The sequence below is a fragment of the Poecilia reticulata genome, linkage group LG10, assembly GCF_000633615.1.
Source record: "Poecilia reticulata strain Guanapo linkage group LG10, Guppy_female_1.0+MT, whole genome shotgun sequence".
NCBI lineage: Eukaryota > Metazoa > Chordata > Actinopteri > Cyprinodontiformes > Poeciliidae > Poecilia > Poecilia reticulata.
The window spans coordinates 20,953,466-20,977,452 of NC_024340.1; the positions used below are offsets into that span (position 1 = coordinate 20,953,466).

The 23,987-nt window shown below is 37.7% G+C and overlaps 1 protein-coding gene across 2 annotated transcripts; it reads right to left on the bottom strand.

The window, feature by feature from the left end:
* Positions 1 to 1,968: 1,968 nt before the first annotated feature.
* On the bottom strand, positions 1,969 to 20,235 carry pcdh12 (protocadherin 12). 2 transcript variants are annotated; one of them, XM_008420484.1, is made up of 5 exons: positions 17,275 to 20,235; positions 13,491 to 13,579; positions 9,788 to 9,939; positions 4,509 to 4,676; positions 1,969 to 3,605 (listed from the first exon to the last, which is right to left on the bottom strand). In XM_008420484.1, the coding sequence occupies exons 1-5, from the start codon at positions 20,125 to 20,127 to the stop codon at positions 3,358 to 3,360; spliced, it is 3,510 nt and encodes a 1,169-aa protein (XP_008418706.1). In that variant the 5' UTR covers positions 20,128 to 20,235; the 3' UTR covers positions 1,969 to 3,357. The 2 variants fall into 2 exon arrangements, with proteins under 2 accessions (XP_008418706.1, XP_008418705.1); XM_008420483.1 differs by having other exon boundaries at positions 13,491 to 13,582.
* Positions 20,236 to 23,987: the final 3,752 nt, after the last annotated feature.

Here is a 23,987-nt window from a genome sequence, read left to right on the forward strand (position 1 = left end):
TTGCTCTTTACAAAGAAAATAATGATGTTGTTTTTAATCAAGCTTTTATTGGACTTTTCTGGTTCCTTTGTCTCTCAGTAGCTCACTTGTGGCATATTTAACAGTGGAGAGCGCATTAGCAGTTTCCAGATTCATCCTGTCTCTTCCTTCCTGCTTGTTCTTCGACTTGAATATGAAAGAAGCAGGTTATTGCTGCTCAGGCTAGGCCAGCATATCTTTTAAATTATTGTTTTCTCTAAAGCCTGAGATTCCTTTAAGTGCACAGAGGTTAGTAGATGTTTCCGGAAGCATATCTAAAGCCAAACGGAAAGAAGTGAACTCCTTCCAATCGCACACTCGGTCATAGAAACAGTGGCAAACAACCAGGAATATTCAGGAGAGAGCAGTTTGGATTTGTTCTCTGTAGTTTATGCATCCGAAACAGAAAGTTCTGAGAGAAGCTGTTCAGATTTGCCTGCACAGAGATAATCTGCAGCTCATTTGATTGCAAAGACCCTTAAAAGCTTAATAGACATAAACGAGATTTTTAATCAGAGATAAATGTTTTTGCTGTATTTTGCCAGAAATGATCAACTGAGTATAGTCATTGTTAAGGTGATACTTTGGAAGTGAGCTGCAAAAATAACTTTGTCAACCTAATTAGCAGGTGTATTGCTATAAAAATGAGCTATCCATCCAGCCATCCAGCCACCCTCCAAACATATTTATCTTTGCAGGGCCTCCATCAATCAACGAGTGAGATATAGAAAACTACGGGATCTTTCATGATTCTCTCATCTTTAGTGGTTCCAGTCTCTTCTGGTGGGTCTGAAATGGGTTTCCTGCTTATCAAAGAGACGAGTTTTTATGTTAAGTCTTTCTATAGTTTTATTAAACTTTAAACTCAGTTTAAAATGTTCTCGTTCTTTTTTAAATATTTATTTTGAATTGTATTGATTGTAATTTAATGTAATTAAACTGTCTCATTCATTTGCATATTTGATTAGCCTGGTTAAAAAAGAAACATTATTTTCTTTTTTTTACTGCAAAGAAAACTATTATTTCCTTTGAAACATTCATGTTAGTGCAGATCCTTCAATAATCTCCAAAAGTAGGGCTCAATCACATTTTTTGTGTAACAAAAACAACAAGCACATTAGTTGGCTTGTTAGAGAGTTTGTTTTGCAAAAGTCTGGGTGCGAATGAAATGTGTAGTTGTGCCTAATAAATGATAGATGACTTTTTCATTAATCCGGCCACTTACCGGTATAAATTAGTGGCCTGGGGCTTAATAAACACCTGGTATTGTCTCACCTTTTCATTAACAGGTGACATCTATAAAATGTTTGCTCATTTTAGGCCAGATCATAAACCTTCAGAAGCCATTCGGCCTGTCCAAGTGATCTGCTGCAAATTTCAATCAAACTTGAATGTGGCAATTTGGGTGCAGTGGTTGTTGAATATTTAAATAAAATGTTGGTTCTTCTCCTTGTTATTAGGAAAGTTATGATAGATTTAAATACGTTTGAAAATATAATCCTGGTTTTGGATTCATGCTAATCAGAAATATTCCATTTTAATCATTTGTTAGATTTTTTGCTTTCCTATTTCATTTTTAACTTGTCTTAAATAGCTCATCAATAGTGTTGTTTTCCTTTTGTGTGGATGAGCAGCTTTGCCATCTTCATGGAGTGTAACAGCATTTTTTGAACTGCAGAGGGCGCACTGCTCCAACAAAATGACTGGACTCGATCTCTAAATCCCTGTTATTCATTAAGGTCCTCTTGGGTTTTGACCATGTGTCAATTGAAACGACACCAAGTGATACTGTTGGACCTGAGATGACCCAGTGAGGAAGCCTAAAGGAAAGTCTCTGTAATAGAAATAGATGTTCATGTTTATGCAAACTGACTCTTCAATAGTTCAGATGGACAGAGATTAAAGATTCACATTTTATTGTAAATGTTACAAAAGATAGTTTCCATTTAAAATACATTTTCATACTAAAGAAAAGTTTAACAAAAAAAATATGTACAAAGTGCTGTTGGATAAACAGAAACAACTACATGTAAGACACTTTTAGGGAATTTAAACAATCACAATCTTTGTCCTGTTCTTTTTGGATTTCAGCTCGATTTTAGTTCAGAAGAAAACGAAAATGAAAACATTTCCCTCTGCTCCCTTTTGGACTTTATCAGGTTTTGACAGAGGGAGATCACCTGCCTCCTTTCCTGCTTCGTAAGCAACATTTTGCAGGATTTCACTCCTTTTAAAAATAACTTCAACCCTTTGGATGCATATCTAAGCAGATTTACTTCTGTTCAAACAGCCAGCATGATGAAAAAAGTGTTTGCTGGAAAATTAACAGTCACAACGAGTAAATTTCACAGTTTGTAATTATAAAATGTATCTATGATTAAATGGAAAAATTTAGATCTTTCATTTTATATCCTCTTTAGATTAAAAAAGATCTTTCTTTTCTCATCTGCTTTGTAATTGACAAACTGCCTCCTTATTCCATTAAAATGTTTTGAAAGATAAAAACTATACAAGACAAAACAGCCACGCAATGTTCAATCTGGCATCAAATATTTAAAGATTAAAATAAAAATAGCTAATATTGTTCTGATTTCTAGAATCAGACACTTTTGTGGATTAACTATTATTTGTTGGGCATAACTGACTTGTTGTCAATGAATTTCATATTATTTTCCAACCATTTGTTCTAGTATTTAAAATACCTCTCAGGAATCAATGAATTGTAAAAATTATCTTGATTTTTGTTCCCCCCAGTTTTTTGGTTGTGCTATTACATTCTTAAAAACGATGCTAAACAAATGTATATAATTATTCTGTCAATTTGTGTCCTTCGTATTTAAAAGTAAACCCATTAGAGAGTGGTTAAAAAATTTAAAATAACTGCACACTGTTGCTGCTCTCGTCTTCAGTTATTTTTGTTCTGCATTAGTGAGCTCCAGTGTGTGATACAGTGACATCTAGCAACATATACTACAGTCTGCAACCAACTGAACACCTCGTACCTCATTCTCCATGAGTCTAAAGATTGAAAAGGTTTTTAAGTAAAAAAAAAAGTACACATGTTAGGATTTATTTCAGTTCCACATTAGTGATAATAGTGAAGAAAGTTGGATTTTTATATCTGTTAAGCAATGGGTCAAAAGCTGGAAAATTGATCACTCTGAAGACAATCTTGGGTCTTCCCTGGTATTTGCACAGAACTGCTGAAAATGAGCTTTTAAAGTTAATTAATTTTCAGATCCTGGGTTTATTCTTTAGATTTTTTTTAAACCCCAACCCTTCTCTCATTCTGGTCCCCGCTCCCTTTGGTCTTCTGCGATGTTTGAATGCATGTAACAGTCACTGGTACTGATGTTTTGAGGCCGCAGTCGGCCTCTTTTCAGAGCAGTTCTTTGGGGCGCTGCCTCCAGCAGATGTTGTCGCGTCCAAACCCAGAGAGCGTCGGTACGCTGCTGACAGCCTGTACAGGACGTCAGGCCGAGGGCCTGGGTGGGCGTCGGCCTTCTGAGTCATCAGCATCTCAAACAGCGTGCTGACCTCTGACAGCAAAGCTCCGCCCAGCTGGCCGTCTTTCTCTGGAGTTTTACCTGAAAGAGAGTGAGAGGTTGGAAAGTTTCTCCCTGCCAGCAATGAATGGAAAGCATATTTTACAATAAAATACATACAAAACATGTGAGATTAATATTTAACCAGTCTGGAATCATGTGTGCCACTGAGTGAATTCACAATTTACAGTTTAGGATTTTATGTGATGCAGCAACATGATGTAGCACACACTTGTGAAGTGGAAATTATATAGATTTTTTTTCTCTTACATTTTTTTTACCCAAGAAAAACTAATTCTGCACATTCCCACTGTGAAGCATGGTAGTGGCAGCATCAGGCAGTGGGGATATATTTTTCATTAGCAGGAAAAGAGAAGCTGATCAGAGTCGAGGAGACAATGGATGGCGTAGAGGGAAAAACTGTTGTTAGAGGCTTAATACTGAAACTGAGGTGCAACTTACAGCAGTACTACCACCTGAAACAACCGTCAGACACTCAACAGAATGAATTTGAATAAAGTCAGGATCTAAATCTAACTCAGAATCTCCAGTTTATTTGATAATTATTGTTTACATATTTTGTCCAAACTTACCGGTCTTAAGATAAATTTAAAAAAAAAGAAAAAGAATTTAAACTATCCCTTTTTTATGTGTAAAGATGGTGAAAAGACTTTCAGCTTTATTGCACAAAAACATGACTGTAAAATGTATCTAAAATGCATACCACACTTTTTGGATATTTATTTAAAGATTATATAAGTTTTAATCTCTTTCCCTCCACTTAACCGTTTTGCACTGGTTATGTGTTTGTGTGGGTCTATCACACAAAATCCCAATAAAATACTCTAAAGGTTGTTGCAGTTGAAAAAATATACATAGAAATGTTCTAGGGGATGGATACCGTATCTTGAAATGACTCTAATTTGTAGCTTTTGAAACATTTACCAAAGGTGGAGAAAGACGAGGTGGAGTTCAGGCCGTCCCGCGGCGGAAGCTCGCTTTCAGGAGACGGAGGACCATTGGGCACAAAGACGTTGTCGTGGTAATCGGCTGTGAGCGGCAGGGAGAGCCTGGCCATCCAGGCGGGGTCACTGATCTCCGAGAAAACATCATCTGAAAACAAAAAGAAAGACGCTTTGTGCAACTACTGCCGATTCTGAACACTTTGTTGATAGAAAACAGTTTGAAGTGTTTAGATTATTTACCAAGTCAAAGGTTTCTTGTCGTCAGCAAGGTGAATATTTGGAAGGCATCTGACTGTGATTAGAATATTAAAGCTTACATGCATGTTTAGTTATTGGAAGGCAACGTGTGATTTAATGCTAAATTGAATGACTATTTCAGCATGTTTAAGAGTCCTGGGCTGCATGTGAAAGCGTGTTAATTTAGTCAAAACAAATATTCATTAAGGTTTTAGATTCAGATTCAGGGAACCTGTATTCTGTTAATTAAAGCAGGCAAACAGCAGCTTTTCATGTTTTTTTTATAGACATAAGGAACACATTAGATCAACACAAGAATAAACAGCATGCTTTAAATCTTATTTCCCAGATCAAGTGATATCACATTAGTATTTTAATGTTTTCTCCTATGTTACCTTTTTGTTTAGAATTGACTTTGTTTCAGGAGAGCATTTATTGACAATGTTGCACAATGGTAGCCTCATTCTGGACACTATTCATGCAAGAACCGGCACTAGTCAGAGTTTTTCACCTATTTTTACCAGAGTTAATACCTATTTGTATTTGTGTAACTAAAGCTAAAATCTGAGTTTGTTGCACATCCAACTCTACAAGAGCTGGTCAAATTGAAATAAAGAACCCAATGTATGTGTCCTGCTGGTTTCCATGTGCCTCCTCGCTGAGAACGAGGCATAAAAATCAGGAAACAACAAGGGGGGTTTTATCTGGCTGATGTTAACAGGAGCTTCCTGCCATCTCTGGCATCCTTTGCTCTTCTGAGCATGCATTAAACATCACGTCCACACCGAAGCAACAAACCTCCTGCAGCCGGAGAGTTCAGTCCCTGTAAGAGGCGTAAACACCGGGTGTGTCTGCGTGGAAAACACAGCAAGCCCAGCTTCTGACTCACAAACAAGCGGGCCACAGATGATTTTATGGCTCATTTCATGCATTCACTAATGTCGGAGTTTATCCTTTTGTTTAAATCTCCTAATCTCTTTCCTTGCTCCCCATTACTCCATCCTGTTTATGTGCTGTTCTTCCTGCTGTGACAGCTTGAGTTCCTCTTTAAGCTATTTAGGTTTCATCTGATCTAATTTAGCTGAAAAACGTGGACGGTCTTCTCAACATGAAGCTGGAATTTGTTCAAGTATGAGAAGGACTAAGTCAGATTTAGTTCTATGCATTCCTGTCTTTTTCATAAAATAATCTTCTATGTTTTTCTGTCTGAAAATATTCCGATATTCTTTTAAAATACTGCTACTGGACAAAAATCCAAAATGTTGGATTTTTGTATTATAGAAGGTTAATTCAGATCTTCTATAACAAAGGTTTGAATTAACCTTTGTTATAGAAATGCTTTAAATTCTCCCAATCTCTGGGACCTTTGTGATATTTTTTTCATATTAAATTGAACTCTTAAAAACATAAATGATATGTTAAATAAATGTAATGCCAACAGTTTTATTCTAAAAAAGATGGGTCTTTTCTTCAAAATGTTGCTATCCCTTTTTCTATGACACTTTTTCCTTCAAATCAGTTTTCTGGTTTAACCTCCTTGTGGTGGCAATGACTGTGTGCTGGACAACACTTAAATAATCTTTCATGAACATCATTTTCAGTGGTATATTTTAATTTTCTGATTACATGATGTTGCATTAGCTGTAATGTAATTTATAGAAATAAATATAAAATATATTAGTATGTGTGTAATGAACGTATGAAATAGAGGAATTTCATATTTTGAATAGAATTACTGGAATAAATTAACCTTTTTATTATATTCTATTTTAATATGTCATGTGAATATGAACATATTTAATACATCAGATTACTGAAAGGTTAATTTATTAGTAACTCAGCTCATTAACTTAAACACAATATGGATTAATTATACTCAGACTGAAATTTTAAGGGTTTGGTTTCTGTTAATTATGATGATATTCTGCCCACAGCCAATGAAAACACATTTAGAATACTGCATATTAGACCAATAAAAACAAAACATTGAAAAGTCTGTTTAGTACCTGGTTAAAGGTATTAAACATTGTAACACTTATTAAATGTGACTACATATATACTTTATATACACATATTTTATGCTTAGTTACATAAAATATATTATATTTAACAAAGTTAAATATAATATATATATACTTTGTTATAATATATATTATATTATAACAAAGTATAATATAGATTATACTTTGTTGATGCAACAAGCCAGAAGGGCATTTATAACTGGGACTAATTTGCTGCTTATGTTTTCATGACATGTTGATTATGGTACTTCAAACTGAATTGAATTCAATTCAATTGAATGAACTATCCATCTGTCCACTTTGCCTTAACGCAATGCACTTACATCTCTTCTTTTTTCTAATATAATTTTTTAATTTTGAGAATTTTTTTTTCAAGTACACTTCAACTTTACATATTTTATCCTCTTTAAGCTATTTAGGTTTCATCTGATCTAATTTAGCTGAAAAACGTGGACGGTCTCAACATGAAGCTGGAATTTGTTCAAGTATGAGAAGGACTAAGTCAGATTTAGTTCTATGCATCCCTGTCTTTTTCATAAAATAATCTTCTATGTTTTACTGTCTGAAAATATTCCGATATTCTTTTAAAATACTGCTACTGGACAAAAATTTTGAGAATTTTTTTTTTAAGTACACTTCAACTTTACATATTTTATCCTACACTCTGAAGCATGGCGATATTTTTATCTGTGAAAAGTGCTATCTAAATAAAATGTGCTTTACTTACACTGTGGACCAAATTCATTTCACTTGGATTATTGATAACTATTTATGTGGAGATTAATCATTTATAATAGGGGAGGGTTTAGGCTCTCGCTGCACAACGACAGACTTTGAGGTTGCTGTGTTTAATAAATGAGACATTTTAAAAGTGAAAAATAGTTTGTAAACCTAGACAGATGTTTTCCTCACAAAAAATGAGAGACTACATATTTCATTGCACTATGACATCTGTATGAAAATCCAGAAATAGTATGTCCCATCAGCCACCAAATGAATGTAATTGATTAAAATCTTTCTCAGCTTTGACTGATCAAAAACTGTTGGTCTCCTTCATCTAACCACAACCAGATGTGGGGACTTTAATGTACCATCACACACAGAAACACACACTGATGTTTCCACCCAGAGTGGTTTAAACCGCCCCAGAGTTAACCCCTTCCCCTTCACACTCCCCCTTTCCACTCAGTGTTTAGCAGCATTAACACAACAATCCTTCATCATACAAATTATCCTTAAAGGACGAGAAATTCAAAGTTTCCGGCTATTCTTCAGATATAAAAAATTAATTATTCATTCAGTGTTCGTAGTGAAATAAGTTCAACATAGCCTTTAATTTTGCTAATTAACTGTTTCTCTGTGTGGAGTTCTGACCTGACTGAACTACACATATTTTTACCCTAAAATGTAACGAAAGAGGCAAATTTTGTCTGTGAATCATTCAAGTAAGGAAAAAAAAGTAATGCTCCAGAATAATGCAGCTTTCAGCACAACCTGCCAGGTCTCAGGTGTGCATTACACTCATCTCAGGCCCTTCAGGCCAAAAGATGAGTCAATCATCACACACACACACACACACGCACACACACAAGAAAAACACACTCCCACTCGCTCTTTTGTTTCTCTCTCTTCCGACGAGTCATAAAGTGAAGCTCGGCCCTCCATCATCAGGCAGTAAACCCCCCTGCTCGCCTGGAGGCTCCTGCAGCCTCCAAACCACAATACCAGGAAGAAACTGTTTAACACACGAACTGTGTGCACTCAGACGCCTCTGTTCTTCATGCTACTGAGAAAGTCCCGGCTAAACAATGAGTTGTAAGTGTGTTTGAGGTTTAGCAGCTGAAGCATGTTGGGCAGTTCGACGAAGACTCGCCAATACATCCAAACGCAAAACCTACGTCTAAGGATCTCCCTCCAGGTTGAAGACACAAAAACTTTATACTTTGTATATACAGGAAAAACACTTCTCTCCCAATTGGCTGTGCAATATTGTTTCTTTGGGATTTTTTTTCACATAAATCCATGTATGCTGTAGTCATTGTCCAGCTGCAACACTCACCATCATACTCATGTGGCAATGAATTTGAGAATAATTTGTCATAAAATGACAATTTGATGAAGGGAAACAAATTATGAAGCATGGAGGAACTTCCACATTTGTAGTTTGATCAAAGTGGTTCGGAAACAGCAAGAACTTACACATTTTATTGGTCTTCAGCTTTTCTGTATATTAACTGACAGTTATTTTTAATTTTGTTTATTAATTCTTTGTACATTTTGTCAGCGTCACACACAGTATCAGGTGTTGTTGATGTGGTTAGTAAAACAATCACTGATTTGAATCTGAAAAAATGTTATGAATGGGTGCAGAGGAAAACTGTTTTCCTGTTATTTCCTGCTGCCTTCCTGTTTTCTCCTTTTTGACAGGTTGATTGTAAGAGAGCAGTCTGTATGCTGTCTGCACAAACCAAAGTATGTCGATGCTCATGCAGACCACTGCATTTTTAATGTGGGGATTTTACATTGACCCAGGGTTTTTAAAACCCTAGAAAGATTGAACCAAAACAATCAAACAGCAAGTAACCTACCAAAAATAAGCAGAAGCACTGATAACGTTCATAACTGGTAGAATTCACGTTGTTAACATTACAAACAAAATCCACTTTCGCTGTGTTTAAAGACAATCAGCTTTGACATCAGTTTTATTTTACTTCAGTTTCTCTTCAGCTGAAATAATACATTTTATTGAAGACCTACAACTAGAACCAGTCATTCATGTCTCCGAAAAAAGCCACACTCTAAGTTTCGGTTATTCTTGGTAATAAAACACCTTTAATATCTTCAGCTTGTACTCAGAATTAGCCAAGAAAATATTGTTATAGCAAATAGTGTTCACTATTTTGAGTGTGGGAATTTAAATTTAGAACGTACCATATTAAGTTTGCGCTAACATCTTGTGTAACTGTGACTTCTTTTTTAAATGTATCTTATAACATGTTACCTGAGCTGTTGAGCAGGTTACTGAGGCCTTCTTCCAGCTGTGGATCTATGGGTGAGTCTCTTCCTGCTTCCCAGTCCACATCACCAGCCTCACTCTCTCCATGTCCACTGTCTTTGGTGCTCTGCCAATCTGAGCACTCGTGACCTCCATATCTGCAGACAAATACATGAAAGTGTTGATTAATTCCAACATCTGATTTCCCATTTTTATTATCAAATATATCAAATATCCAAATCCTGTAAATTGAAAAATAAAAGTTTGAAAAGTTCTTCTCTGTATTGAACAGAAATGGGTAAAGATCCTTGGAAATTGCACAACAGTTGGATGACATTAAAAAGGAAGAAGCAAAATTAGGTAATTAAATGAACCAGGTAAATATCATAAATTGCACAGTTCAAGCTAGCTGTAGATAAAACTAGCAGTAGTTGTGTACCCCTTTAATTACGCTAAATTTGACTGAAATCTGTTTTAGATGAATATTCAGATTCACATGTATCTTTGTTAGGAGAATCAACTGAATGTATCAAAATCACAGAAGTTATATAGGGCTAATGTTTAACTTTAGTTAGAAGGTAGAGAACTATTTTGGTTTGCAAAGGAGTACCCGCTTTTCATTTTGTAAATATTCATTCAAGATTAGTCAAAAAATTCATTTATTTTCCATAATTGTTGCTTTGGTTTTTATTTGAAATATCCCCCATAACTTAAATGTGTTTACTGTGTTATTTCCATTATGTGTTTCTTTACAATAAGCATTATATCTTTTCAGTTCAAGTTGTATCAACTGTTACAGTAAAAGTCAACCAAACCATCTTTTAGGAACCTATCAGCATGCAATTATGCTTCAAAGATTTGTTTACCCAGCAACTGCAGCCAAAAACAAGCTTATTGTTCTTGTGTTGATGACACAGTTCGATACAAATCATTTATAACCACACAAAATCACAACAAGCAGGTTAAAACATATCTTAGAATAGTTGGTGATATTTTTGTTTTATTTTACTCTCATTGAAGCCTGAAATACGGAAAAGGATTAGGGCCACTGGAAAAAAAATAAAAACAGTTCTGACTTTAATCTCAGAATTCTGAGAAAAAATTCAGAATTCTGACTTTAATCTCAGAATTCTGAGATTAAAGTCAGAATTTTTAATTTAATTTTATTTTATTCCAGTGGCCCTAATCCTCTTCTGTACTGAAAAGACTGAGCTCATAAAAAGACAAAGTAATTATTTTAATCTGATAAAAAAACAAGTTTGTTCAAAGGTCTTCATGAGTATAGGAAGGCCATTGTGTGTGCAAACTGAAGCACTGTGTGCATCAAGGTGATGTCAGCTCACATCTCATCTCTAATCAACACTGAGGTAGGCGTAACTGTCAGCTAATCTGAATCACTCCAACAAAGCCGTTTTAACTTGCCTTCATGCACAAAAGCACTTCAGCTCTCTGAGGTTAGGAGACACTCTTCCTGTGACTTTGACTGTTTGCCTTTTTGTCCTGTTTGTCTGTTGCTGTTATTTCAGTCTCAGCAGGTCAGTCGGTCAGAAATACAGCGGAAGCCATTTGTCTGTTTCAGTTTTGGCATTTGACCACTTAAAATATAAACAAAAGTTAAAGGGAAGGACAGACAACAAAGCAACTGTACGTGCACTCCACACTTTGGCTTTGAAAAGTATATTTTAAAGTTTACCTCAGCAGCATGCAAGAGACACTTCAGGCGATAAAACCTGCTCTCCCCTGCAGTACCCCGTCAATCTCCATCACAAAAACATCTAAGTTTTTTAAATTGGTGGCATTCCCCTTTAATGTCAGTGTGTCCTAACAGAGGAATCCTCGTTTGATCTGAAAGCGCACCGATGATCACAACCTGAGACCTGCAGCCAGCTGGCTCTAACACAAACCTCAGCTGATGAAAAGAAAAGAGTAAAAAAAAAAAACAATCCTGAATCTTTCCTGCTGGATTTCTGAGGGTTTCAAGGTTGAGTGGACTCAGAGGTCAGCAGGAGGACACTGAGGACCTGCAAGGTGCTGTGAGGATTTTATCTCCTTATATAGCTACATTTCAGTAGATTACAATATATCAATGAAAGTAAATTAATTTGAGTATTTTAATTTAAAAAGTGAAACTCGTGCCTATTATTTACACGCAGAGTTCTGTATTCAAAGCATTTATCTCGGGTCGTTTTGATGAATACTTCTTGTACTTAAGAAAAAAAAAAGATTTTGTATGTGAAGCAGAATAAAAAGGCAATTTCTAAAGACGGTAGCTGTTCAAAGAGTGCGTACCTAAGCATTTAAATATTTCACTAGCGTTTCTAATGGTAAGCCACTCTTGAGCCAGAGAGAACATCTTGAGCTCCTTACATGTGCCAAGGAATAAAAGGTCTGGATTCTTGCTTGGTAGTCCAAAGCCCTCTTTTCAGATGAAAGTAAGTTTATATTTTATTTAGAAATCAAGTTATCAATAATCTGGATGAGGTGTGAAGAGTGTGGAGTTGGTCCAGTCTTTTATTAAGTCCAATGTCAAGACAAGACAACTGTTTCAGATTGCAAGTAGTTGTCTTGCAATCTGAAGGTTGTTTGTTCAACATTAAGTCCAGCTTCCTCCTGTCACGTGTTCATGTGCTCCTGGGTGAGGCACCTAATCCCATGTTGCCTATTAATCTGCATGTTGGTATATAAATGTGTGTATCTTCATGAGTGCAAATCGATGAATAAGGTTTTAGTGCGTTGGGTGGTCAGTATGACTAGAAAAGTGTGATATAAATTCAGTCAATTTAGCTGTCTATTAGCTACTTCTTATGTAGACCCTGATTTTATTTTCCAGCAGGACTCAACACCTGCTCAAGCTGTCAAAAGTGTGACAGTATCATCATGCTTGATTGGCCAAAATACTTGTCTAACAAAAACTTCAAAGAGAATCTGTGGGTGTTGTGAAGATGAGAGACTCCAGACCCAGTAGTCCAGATGAACTAAAGGCTGGTAATATCCTCCTGACTACCAGGAAAAAAAATATTGTCCAATCACCATTTTTTTTTAAATCCCACTGTCTTTGTAAGGTAATAAAAGGTTTTATGCACTTACTTTGTCTCTTCCCATAAAATGTGTCATTACTGATAAATGCCATTTTTATGAATTAGAAAAAGGTACGTACAAAAATCCCACCCCTTCACATGTGGTATCATTGAAAAGCCCTAAATGTCCTCTCCAGATACGATACCAAAATGAATTAATTCAGTAGAATGCAAGGGGGTGGGAGATATTCAAGTTTAGAAATGTCCTCTACAGAGGACAAAAATGAACTACTGTGACCTGGAGAGCAGCAGGCTGATTATATGTATACCAATCTGCAAAAAAGCTGCAACTAATGGAAAATTAGCCCTGGTAAACATATGTTAAGTACATGTTCTGTTCAAAAGGCCTACATTTTTAATTCTATTCTTGTTTTCATTGAGTGATATTTTTACTTTTTAAGTAACTTATGTTTTTGGTTTTCAATAGCTTCTAACCCCTACAGGATATTTGATGAATTACAACCAGGAAGATGATGTGCCTACACAATAACTTTGATAATAATCAAAAACAGAACTCCTGCAGCTCACTCAGGCAAGGGGTATGGTTTAGAAAAATCTGGACCTCGTCTTTAAAAAGAAAAATAATAATAACAACCAACTTCAGACGGTGAAAGGGGAAATTTCTTACATACCTGCCGTTCCGATGGGAATACTTGTTTCCGCGGAAGTTTGTCCTTGGTTGCAGCTGTCCCTGACGGAGCAGGGAGAGGAGCTGAGAGATCTGCTGCAGGAGAGAAGAGCGACAGAAGGGAATAATAAATATTAATCTCTCTCATTTCAGCATTTTTTAAACATTTTTCTCGAGTCCTCAGGTTACCTAACCCAAAAATATTACAATAACACATTCTAAGCATATGAAAAGTATTTTTATATTCATATTTTAGTATTTTAATATTTTTATTGTTGAACTCAGATGTGGGTTTAGTTTTTATATTTGTACTTTTTGAAGTGGTCAGTCACACCTAGAACTGGTCAGATGCAGCATTTTTAAAGTCAATTATGCGAAACATTTAAAGCACTTTGAAGGATAAGAAGGCTGCATCATGGTACAGTTGTTCGCAGTGTTGCGTCACAGTTGAAAGGAGCAAGTTTAAAAATGGAGAGGAATGGAGATATTCTGCTAAATCTGATTTTATAGGGGGTTTTTTTCAGTTTAGAGCATCATCATGACAGCATTGAAGGTCACATTTAAGAAGAAATAAAATAAATATAATGTTACAAGAGACGAAAGTCAAACTCTAGAAACTCAGACTAAGTATGTGATGATGGGGTCAGTCAGGTCTGTTGATAAGTTTTGTGCTGGTTTGCATTTAATCAGACAGAACAAGTGTACTGGAGGTTTTTGACCGGTTAAACAATGAGTTCAGCTTTTATTTAGATGAACTTTCTTTTGCTTTGTTTCAGAGTTACAGTGTGAGAACCGAACTCATTTGTCCGTCTCACTGCTCACAGTTTTCTGCTGACAGCTCTGTTATGCAGCGGATACACGCTGCTCTCCAGAGAGGAAACGTACACACACTAGCAAAGGTGAGCGTGTGTACTCATATTTGACTTTTGTAGCCATGATTGTTGTGTGTTTTTGCACGTGCATGCCACTGTGGTGACAGGAAATGGCCTCTACGTAAAGGCCCATTCTTCTCTTGCTCGGCTTCCTTCCAGGATGGACAGAGAAATATTGATGTGTGTGTTGTGTGGAGGTGAACAGTGAGTCTCAGACTTTCCGGCCGTCCAATAGGCCTCTTCCTTTGTGACCTCGAGGGAGGAGAGAAACATCTGAGGTGTGATGAGTGCCAACTGGGACGACTGGGAGGGTTCTGGAAGAAAGCGAAGCTTGGCACAAACTAAGAAAGCCTCTTCCTGTCTGATGAAAATCACGTGAGGGCTTTGGGGCTCGCTGCAGTCTTTGTCCTCTGTCTGCTGGGCGTTGGTGGTGACTTTAGACCTCAATGACGTCTAAATTTGTTAAAACATATAATTTCTATAAAATTCAGCTAAATTTTCAGTAATTAAGTTTTATTAATTAAGAAACTCACTACAGTCTTTCTTTAGATGCCAATGCTCTTTCTACTCTGGTCAAATAGTCAAAAAAAACTTTTAATAGCACCCAATAAAACATGACTTTTTGAAAACTTTTGATTGAGTTTGTATTCAGAGGTTTGTACACTGAAATGTCAACTGACCAGAGCAGCACTTCAAACACACTGCTTCCTTGTGTTGACTTTACAGAAAAGGGGAAATAAATGAGCCAAGATATCAACAAGAGAATTGTGAACGTCAACAAATCTGTTCCATCCTAGGGTACAATTTCCAGTTCCCTCGAGAAACCATGTTCATCTGTCCCAAGAATTATTTTGCAAATATTCAAAACGTGAGTATTTGTAGCCATCACACCATTCAGGATGGAGACAAGTTCTGCGCCTCAAAGACTGATGTGTTTAAAAACTGATGTTTTTAATGTGGGTATTAACTCCAGACCAAAAGTAAAGTGCCTTGTAGAAATGGTGGTTGAATTTGAGTCATTAATCACAGTGAAAAAACTTTTATACAAAATGGGCTTAAAAGCCCCACAAACAGCCATTCCACAAAAGCAACATAAAAAGTCTTATTTCAGTTTGCAAATGGACAGAAAGCTTCATTTTGGTCTGATGAAAGTGAAAAAAAAGTGTCTGAACTAGAACTGAGTCAAAAAATTTAATCTGAAGAATATAATATAGCAAATGGAAATAGAGAAGCTAATTGTGACAAAACAGCAAAAATTTAGTCGGAATCAGTGTCAGGCAGTTGTTATGTGTCAAGCACTCACAGTAATTGAACATAATAATTTAGAAACCCATCACTGCTTTTTCAGAAGTTATAGGAAAATTACTGAATGTCTGTGCAAACCATAGAAAACACTAGGCGTTCTTCTACTTTTAGTCATTTCTATTTATGTTTGGACCCATAAAGCATGCTCTAGGTTTTGTACATTATTTTTACATAGTTTCTGATAAAAATAAATAAAAATAAATAAAATCATAGCCTAAGACATTTGAAACTCCTTTATGCCTGAATGATTTCTGAGGTAGTGTGATGTGTGATGACTAAATATTGGTAAAACTGTAAGGTTTTCAGGTACTAATCACATCAGTGTAAAAATCTGCTAAACACTGAAAGACCTTCAGAAAGTAAGAAGAACTACTGATAAAGACAATTTAAAAAAATACAAGTCAGGCATTTGTATTGGGTCTTAAATCAGCTGCTAACTGAAACAAAATGAGTAAATGGTTTCCATATAACACGTAATGCCTCAGATATTATTTATAGTGTGTTACGTTATTGTTAATTCCCTGCAGACCTAGCGTCTGCAGCTGAGCGTCTCCTCTGGTTGTGGATCTGAGCTGCTTTCAGGCTGATCTGTTTTTCTTCCCTCCTGCTGCAGTGTTCTTCAGTAAAAGTGATTTTGGGGTCATTTATCAGCAACAGAGTGGCGTGTCAGGGCGGTTTTAGCTTACACTACAAACACATCACAGCTTACTTTGGCTGGCTCCAACCCCCATCGTCCTCCTCCTTCTCCAGGCTTCAGAATGAGTCAGAAACATGATATTCGGTAAGAAAACGAATGTCACAGTTAGTCAGGGGGCATTTTTTTCTGCGACACATGAGTACCTGAATATGCTGGCTGCTTTAGGCTTCATAGTGATCCATCAGCTAGTTACATTCCCCCACCCCCTCCCTCCCTTTGCTCCAGCCTTTAGGGCGTCTGAATAAGCCATCATACAGGAGGTAGAAAAAGGATGGAGGCTGCTGGAAGGGAAGCTGCTCTGTCTACGCAAGAGACGAAGGGTGGGGGTGAAGGGGGTGTCGGGCCTACATCTTTGCTCTCTAATGGACTTCACTTCAGATTAATCTCAAAGCCTGCAGGGGGACACTTAATTACTTGAACACTAACTGTAAGCACATGTTAAAATAAATGTGATCACACAGATTCTAGATATGAGTAAATGGCATTTAAATGAGAGCGAGCAGCAGCAGCCGTGCATTAGCCTTAATGTTTGAGCTACAGCAGAGAATGTAAATAAGAAGACATTAAAGAATCATCCGGTGGATTAGCGAAGTCTTTAATGTCAAACAGATGGGCATATTTATCAACTCAACTTGATGTGCTGTGCCGTGAATGTTACTTCTGAACCTATAATAGATCGTTAAAGCTTAAAGGTATGACTCAAAGAGTTTAGAGGAGACACTACAGGCTAGTTTTACTCCAATTTTGCACGTTATCATAAAAATTAAAAATGTGTGACCAGATAGATACACAGACAGACAGACAGACAGACAGACAGACAGACAGACAGACAGACAGACAGACAGACAGACAGACAGACAGATAGAAACATGAATCTCTGAGGTAGTGAATGTTGTGATGAAGTTACAACTCACCTGCACCTCTGGGGAAGCTGAGGAAAGCTCGATGGTGTCTCCGAATGCAGCCATGGAGAGACGGACCAGGTTTCGAAGCATTTGCTGGTGTTCTGCATCTTGCTGACCATCTGATGTCTTCGGCCTCCTTAGAGTTGCCTGGGACGTCGAACGCTGAGGACGTGACTCTTCGCTTTCTGGGTGCAGCTTATTACGCTTCAAGGTGCTAAAGTGTGACAGCGAAGAAGAGGACGAGGAAGGGTTTCTGGTTTTACAGAGGGTCTGGTATGATGTAGCTGGTGTCAGGGTCAAAGTCCCATCAAGTTCAATATTGCCAGGTTTCCGAAGGGTTTTGCAGTGATGGCCAACATGCTGAGGGGAATCCACTTCCGGGTAGTTTTGGGAATGGAAGCTGGTGTTCATAACCGATGGTACGAAGTTATACTCTCTCTCAGTTTGTTGATCTTCTGGTAGTGGAGCAAGAGTCAGAGGCTGGACCTCACTGTCTTCCTCAGACGGCTCTTCTTTGCGCCCTCGGATCACTGGAATTAGCTGGATGTCAGATTTTCTGATGTTCTTTTGTGGCCTTCGAGGATGTCGGGTGTAGCTGGATTCAGCCTGTCTGCAATTGTAAGCACGGTTGTCCCGTTTCTCGGGTCGGCAAAATGTTGTCACCAACGCGATGGCCAACAGAAGGAGCAGGCATGTGGCACCCAGGCAGACGGCCATCATCATAGTAAAGCTAAGTTGCCCTCGGTTTCCAGGTGAGGAGTTCTTCAAGTGGTCCTGGAGATTGATGAAAGTTACCTCCAGAGTCGCCTCAGTCTTGTAGCTGGGAGAGCCCATGTCTGCCACAGACAGCTCCATCTTAAAAGTTCTCCCAATCAGCTCAGTGGCATTGGTGGCATTTACAAATAGCTGCCCTGTATCTTCATCCATCCAGAACAAGCCATTTGTGTTTCCATTTGAAATGATGTACTTTAGCTGTCCATTGAGTCCCGAGTCTGGATCCTCGGCTTTTATTGTTGATGCAGGGAAGCGGTTGAATCCATCCAAAACTGAGCGACTGATCGGCAGAGAAGTGGGTTTTTCTTCTGTGTCGTTTCCGAGCTCGGTCACAATCTCCCCTCTGTGTGCATTCACGGGGATGCTCACAGAAACCACCCTGTTTCTCGGTTTTGGTTCCTTGATGACTGGAGAGTTGTCGTTTAAATCCTCAACATTAATCTGGACTGTGGTTGAACCAGTCAGTGGCGGGTGCCCATAGTCCACAGCTTCCACAATGAAAGAGTAGCTCTGAGATTCCTCGTGGTCTAAGCTTCGGAGTACCCTTATGATTCCAGTTGTTGGGTGTATGGAGAAAATTTTTTGGTCAGCAAGTTTCTTTATTTTGTAAGAAACTTTTCCATTGAGTCCCTGGTCATCATCACTTGCTTTGACTTCAAGAAGTGCATCCTCTTTAAAATTGTTTTCCTTAATTGAAGTCTTATAAATAGATTTGAGAAATACTGGTGCATTGTCATTCTCATCTAGAACAGAAACTGACAAGTTTTCAATAGTAACTAAAGATGGATTTCCATGGTCCTGAGCAATGAGTTTGATGTTATAATTATTAACCTTCTCTCGATCCAAGGAGCTATTTGTTACAATCAAGAAATTAAAATGATCACTGGATTTAAGACGGAAAGGCCCTGATCCCTCTTGAATAGTCAGGCTCACTTCTCCATTTTTTCCTGAATCTGCATCATAAACTGTCACCAGTACAAGAAACGTATCAATCGGAGCTCCTTCCCTGACAGTGGGGACAGCCGAGGAGGGTGAAAGCCATTTTGTGCTAATCCTTGGTGCGTGATCATTTACATCTACAAGCTTGATATGTAGCTTGCAGTGAGTTGGCATGCTATTGGGACCATGATCAATGGCCAGTATGTTGAGCACATAGGATGGCTCCCTCTCATAGTCTAGAGGAGCCTTTACAATCACCTCTCCAGTCTGTGAATCCACATGGAAAAGTTTTTGAAACTCTGGGGGGGTGTGTTTACTGAACCAGTACTTCACCTCACCATTGGCACCGAGGTCTGGGTCAGTTGCTGTAAGCTTGAAGATCGTTGTCCCAATGGGTGTATTCTCACTTAGAGTCACAGTTGGACTGCTCTCCACAAAAGCCGGGCTGTTATCATTTGAGTCCTGAATCAACACATGGACAGACATGCTCCCGGACTTTGGTGGGTTCCCTTTATCGTATGCTACCAGGATCAGGTCAAAAGAGTCCTGAACCTCCCTGTCTAACTCTTTGATAACCACCAGCTCTGCTTGTTTTGACCCACCCGAAGCATCTGTCACATCCAAAGCAAAGTGCTGATTAACTGATAGGGAATAGGTCTGGAGGCCGTTGGGCCCTGCATCGAGATCAACAGCTCGATCTAAAGGGATTCGCATGCGAAGGGGGGCAGTCTCTGAGATCTCCACCTCCTGTGTGGTGTTGGGGAAGTTGGGACTATGGTCGTTTAGGTCCATCACTTCAACACGGATCCGGAGGCAGTTCACAGAGCCGCTTTTTCTGTAGAGGACGCTGAAGGCCACCTCACAAAGGTCTGATCCCCGGCACAGCGCCTCCCTGTCCAGTTGACCTTGGGTGGAGATGACCCCATCTCGAGCCATGACAGAGAAAGGAAGGGCCTTTACCTGCTCCACCACCTGGAAATCCTCCAGAGGGCCGACTTCATCCCTCTGACGGAGGTCGTCCAACAGACGGCCGACCCGAGTTCCCGACGGCTGCTCCTCCCAAACCCGGTAATGGATAATTATTGAAGATGACTCAGAGCAGAGAGTCCCAGAGAAAAGGCTCAGAACCAGAAGCAGAGCCAGCAGCATGGTGACATAGAGTAATAATTATCTTTTATACACTGGCTAAGCTGATTTATTTATTTTTATTTTGACAATAAATAAGATGGTAAATGAACTTTTTCTATAAAAAAACAATTAAGCAAATTGAATAGTAAGAATTAATATTTTTAACAAATACTACTTCCTGTCATAAAAAAAATATTTTTCTCTTACAAAAACTGACTACAGCCACTAAACTATAGGAAATATGTGGTTTTGCAAAAAAAAAAAAAAGAAGAAAAACACAAACAAAGCTAAAGAAGAAAACTTCCAGTCGCTTTAGAAAAAGAAACCCAGAATTAAGATATCATCATTTCATTCCCCATAACCTCTAGCCTATGTCTGCCTGCTGTTACTCACAGCTGCTGGCGTTCCTGCCTCTCAGTTCATCCTCAACTCAGGGAAGTTTTCCTCCAACTGAGAAAGTTTGGATATGTGTTTCCACATGCCTGCAGGGGCGCCAACCAATCAAAAATAAGGAGGAGGGTCACATGCAAATTAGCCGCAACTTGACACAAAGAAAGCCCTCGGGCCCTGAGGAAACTCAGTGCTTTCACAGAAACATGACACTGCCTCTCCATCACTTAAACCCCCCTCTGCCCTTCCAAAGATCTGTGTAAACTCATCACAAGCTGCAGGCTGGAACCTTAAATCACTCGGAAAATGTGCTAAATCCCAGTGGGGCAAGAGCCTGGAGCACTTGGATCTACCTGAACTCGATCACGGTGACGTATGGTCTGGCCTTTTGACAGCAAAAACAGAAACACAGATAAGACAAGAAACCGTGACAGTAACAAGCACGTCCTGTTATGATTGCATTTAATAACCTTTAGGATGCATTTTGTGTCCTGGAGAGTATTCATAGATGTCTAATGTGGAAGAAAAACCAGCTTCTGTGAGTACGCTAGCCATGAAGTAAACACAATCCAGAAGTCTGTTTTTAATGTGACAAAACCTCGCATTCCAGCTGTCTTTTAAATATAATTACAGAGAGATTCATCTTGCACCGCACGGTCAGAGGTTGACAAATCTCCCATACATTCTCATTTCTGTCATTCCTCAGTGGCTTAGTCAAAATTAGCTAAAACTTTTGAATAAAATGGGAAGGAATCAAGGAAATTTGGACTTTCAAAATGTCTTTTTAAGGGACGATTTAAAACTTTAATAAAAAGTTTCACCAAATTGTTAAAGGCTGTAGCTGTCTTAAATGTTTTTACACTATTATAATCTTTCTCACTGCAAAATGATGGATAGTCTTAAAGTAGCCCTATAGTCCATCCCAAATTGATGTGGAGCAACAACTGCTTCTCTTATCTGCTTGTAAATATGTTGTTGTTTTGTTCAAGTTAGATTTACCAAATTCTGAGACCTGATAAGGGCTTCACAATGGTTTTTATCTGTATTTATGCCTAAAACATTTGAGTGTCTTAACATTATAACCATCTTAAGCTTCCAATCAGTGACCTGTCTTTTTTACACAGAGTAAATTAGGAATAAATACTTTGATTATGAAAATCCAAAGCTTTAAAAAGATTTATCTACAGCCATAAGGTGACATATTGACTATTTCACAGATATAGACTGTTTGTTACTTTCATCGAACCCAGGACCTTCTTGCTACAAGGCAACAGTGCTACCTACTGTACCACTGTGCAGTCCAATATGGGTAATTAATGCAGAAAATTCAACGAGGGAACCTTGTAAGCTCTCTTTTGATATTTGTCAGCATTCATGAACTTGAAAGCACAGCGCTGCAGTAAACTTTTACAGCAGCTGTAAGAGAAATGCTCCAAAGGGAATAAAAGAATAAAAATGCATCTTTGGGAATATTTTGAATAAGAGGGGAAAAAACCTAAACTTGATAAGATGACAACAAGATAAGACTTTTTATCAGCCTGAAAGATTTATTTCCATAGATCAGAGTTTTACTGTTTCTCTCCCTGAAGATAACAGTTTTGACAGGACTGAGTTAAATAAACCTTTCTGCCATCTCTGGCTTAATATAAATACAATTATAAATGCATCAGTTGGCTGTGGGTCATGAGGACACACAGAACTTTAATCAGTGACTTCACCGTAAGAGAGATAGTGCATATCTCATGGCCAAAATATGGGGTTTGTAGCATAGATGGACCAGAATATAGATAGTTCTGCCTTTTGGCATAGCTTAATACCCTCATCATTGCAGATCAACCTCCAACTTTTCTATCTACCTATCATCTGCCTAACAACACTTGGGAACTACAAATAACATAACTCAACTGTGAACTGTTGCATTAGACAGGTCATTGTTTGAAAATGCTAGTAGAAGCACATCATTTGCAATAAACAAAGATGAGACCCTGATACTCCCAGACCTGAAACCATCATCTCTATGATTCACTATAATCATTCATCTGAATTCTAAATTTAGATCAAAGCCATAACTGATTCATATTAAATCATTATTTGAATCTGAGAAACTCAAATGTCTCCTATGTCTGTCCGTTTCTGCAACCTGTTCAAGGAACCCAAATCTGAGACGAACAGAGGTCAACCAGTCGCATTAGGTTATCTCCAAAACAAACAGCCTCAGCCTCTTGTCTGCAACAAATCAGCTAACACTGTTAGTGTGTGGCTCAGTTCGTGGCTCAGTTGTCTGCTGAAAAGCTTTTAAGGTGGGAAGAACATTTCTCCAGACACACACATGCAAACGTCTGCTTCCAATTAACCCACTACCTGCATAAAAGTGTGTGGCAGGAAGTTACACACAGTCATTCTTCCTACGTCCACTCACAACTGAGGTTGTTTAACATTACTGTGTCTTTTCAAGAGTCACAACTGTTGCTTCTTTCGACTAGTTACACTAACCCCACATTTTCCAGATGATATTTGCTTAAAATGTAAGGTAAATACTTTTCTTAGGGTGAACTTCTGCTTTCATTTTAAGGCCATGTAAAAAAAAAAAAGCTAAAAATAAGATCAGAAGTGGTGAAAAAGTCGATTAAAAAGTAACAGCAGGCGAACCAGTTTCAACAGGCCATGAGATTAAGAGAAAACTACAACAGATTGAACTAAGACAAAAGTTTAGAATGACAATAAAAACACTTATTATTATCTCTATTATTATCTCTATTATTATTATTATTATTATTATTATTATTATTATTATTATTATTATTATTATTATTATTATTATTATTATTATTATTATATCAGTCGGCCCCTGGTGAAGAAACCATCAATAATCTAAATAGAAAATAAATGTAGGAATAATAATAATAATATTAAACAAATATGTATAACAATCACACATATAGCAGCAGTCAGATAAGAAATCAATCTCTGCAGAGGTGGGCAGTAACTAGTTACACTTCTACTCAGTTACATGAGCTTGAGTAGCTTTTTTTAATAATGTACATGTAGGAGAAATTGTCCTGTGCTGACTTTTTACTTTGACTTGAGTAACATTAGGAAGTAACTCTACTCTCACTGGGCTAACATTTTTGGTTACCCTTGAATTTATCATCGGAGGGTTCTTCATTCAGTAAATAAAGAACAAAGATAACTGAAAATGCACCAGACACTGACAAAGACCTGCAGTTTATGTTAAAATGAGACTTTTTATTTCTACTCAAGCTTCATTGTTTTTGTTATTTTCTATCTGCTGAGTCTGTTGTACCATTTGGAAGTCCAGTAAGTAATCTGTTAGCAGTACGCACTGGAAGTACTTAAAATATCAGAAATTGCTCATAACGCTATATTTTTGTTAGTCTGGCCTCATTTTTAAACACAAAATCAGATGTTGTGATAAGATCAGTACTTGAGTATTGCAATAACAAATCTGCTTCTGCTTTTATATTTTGTCT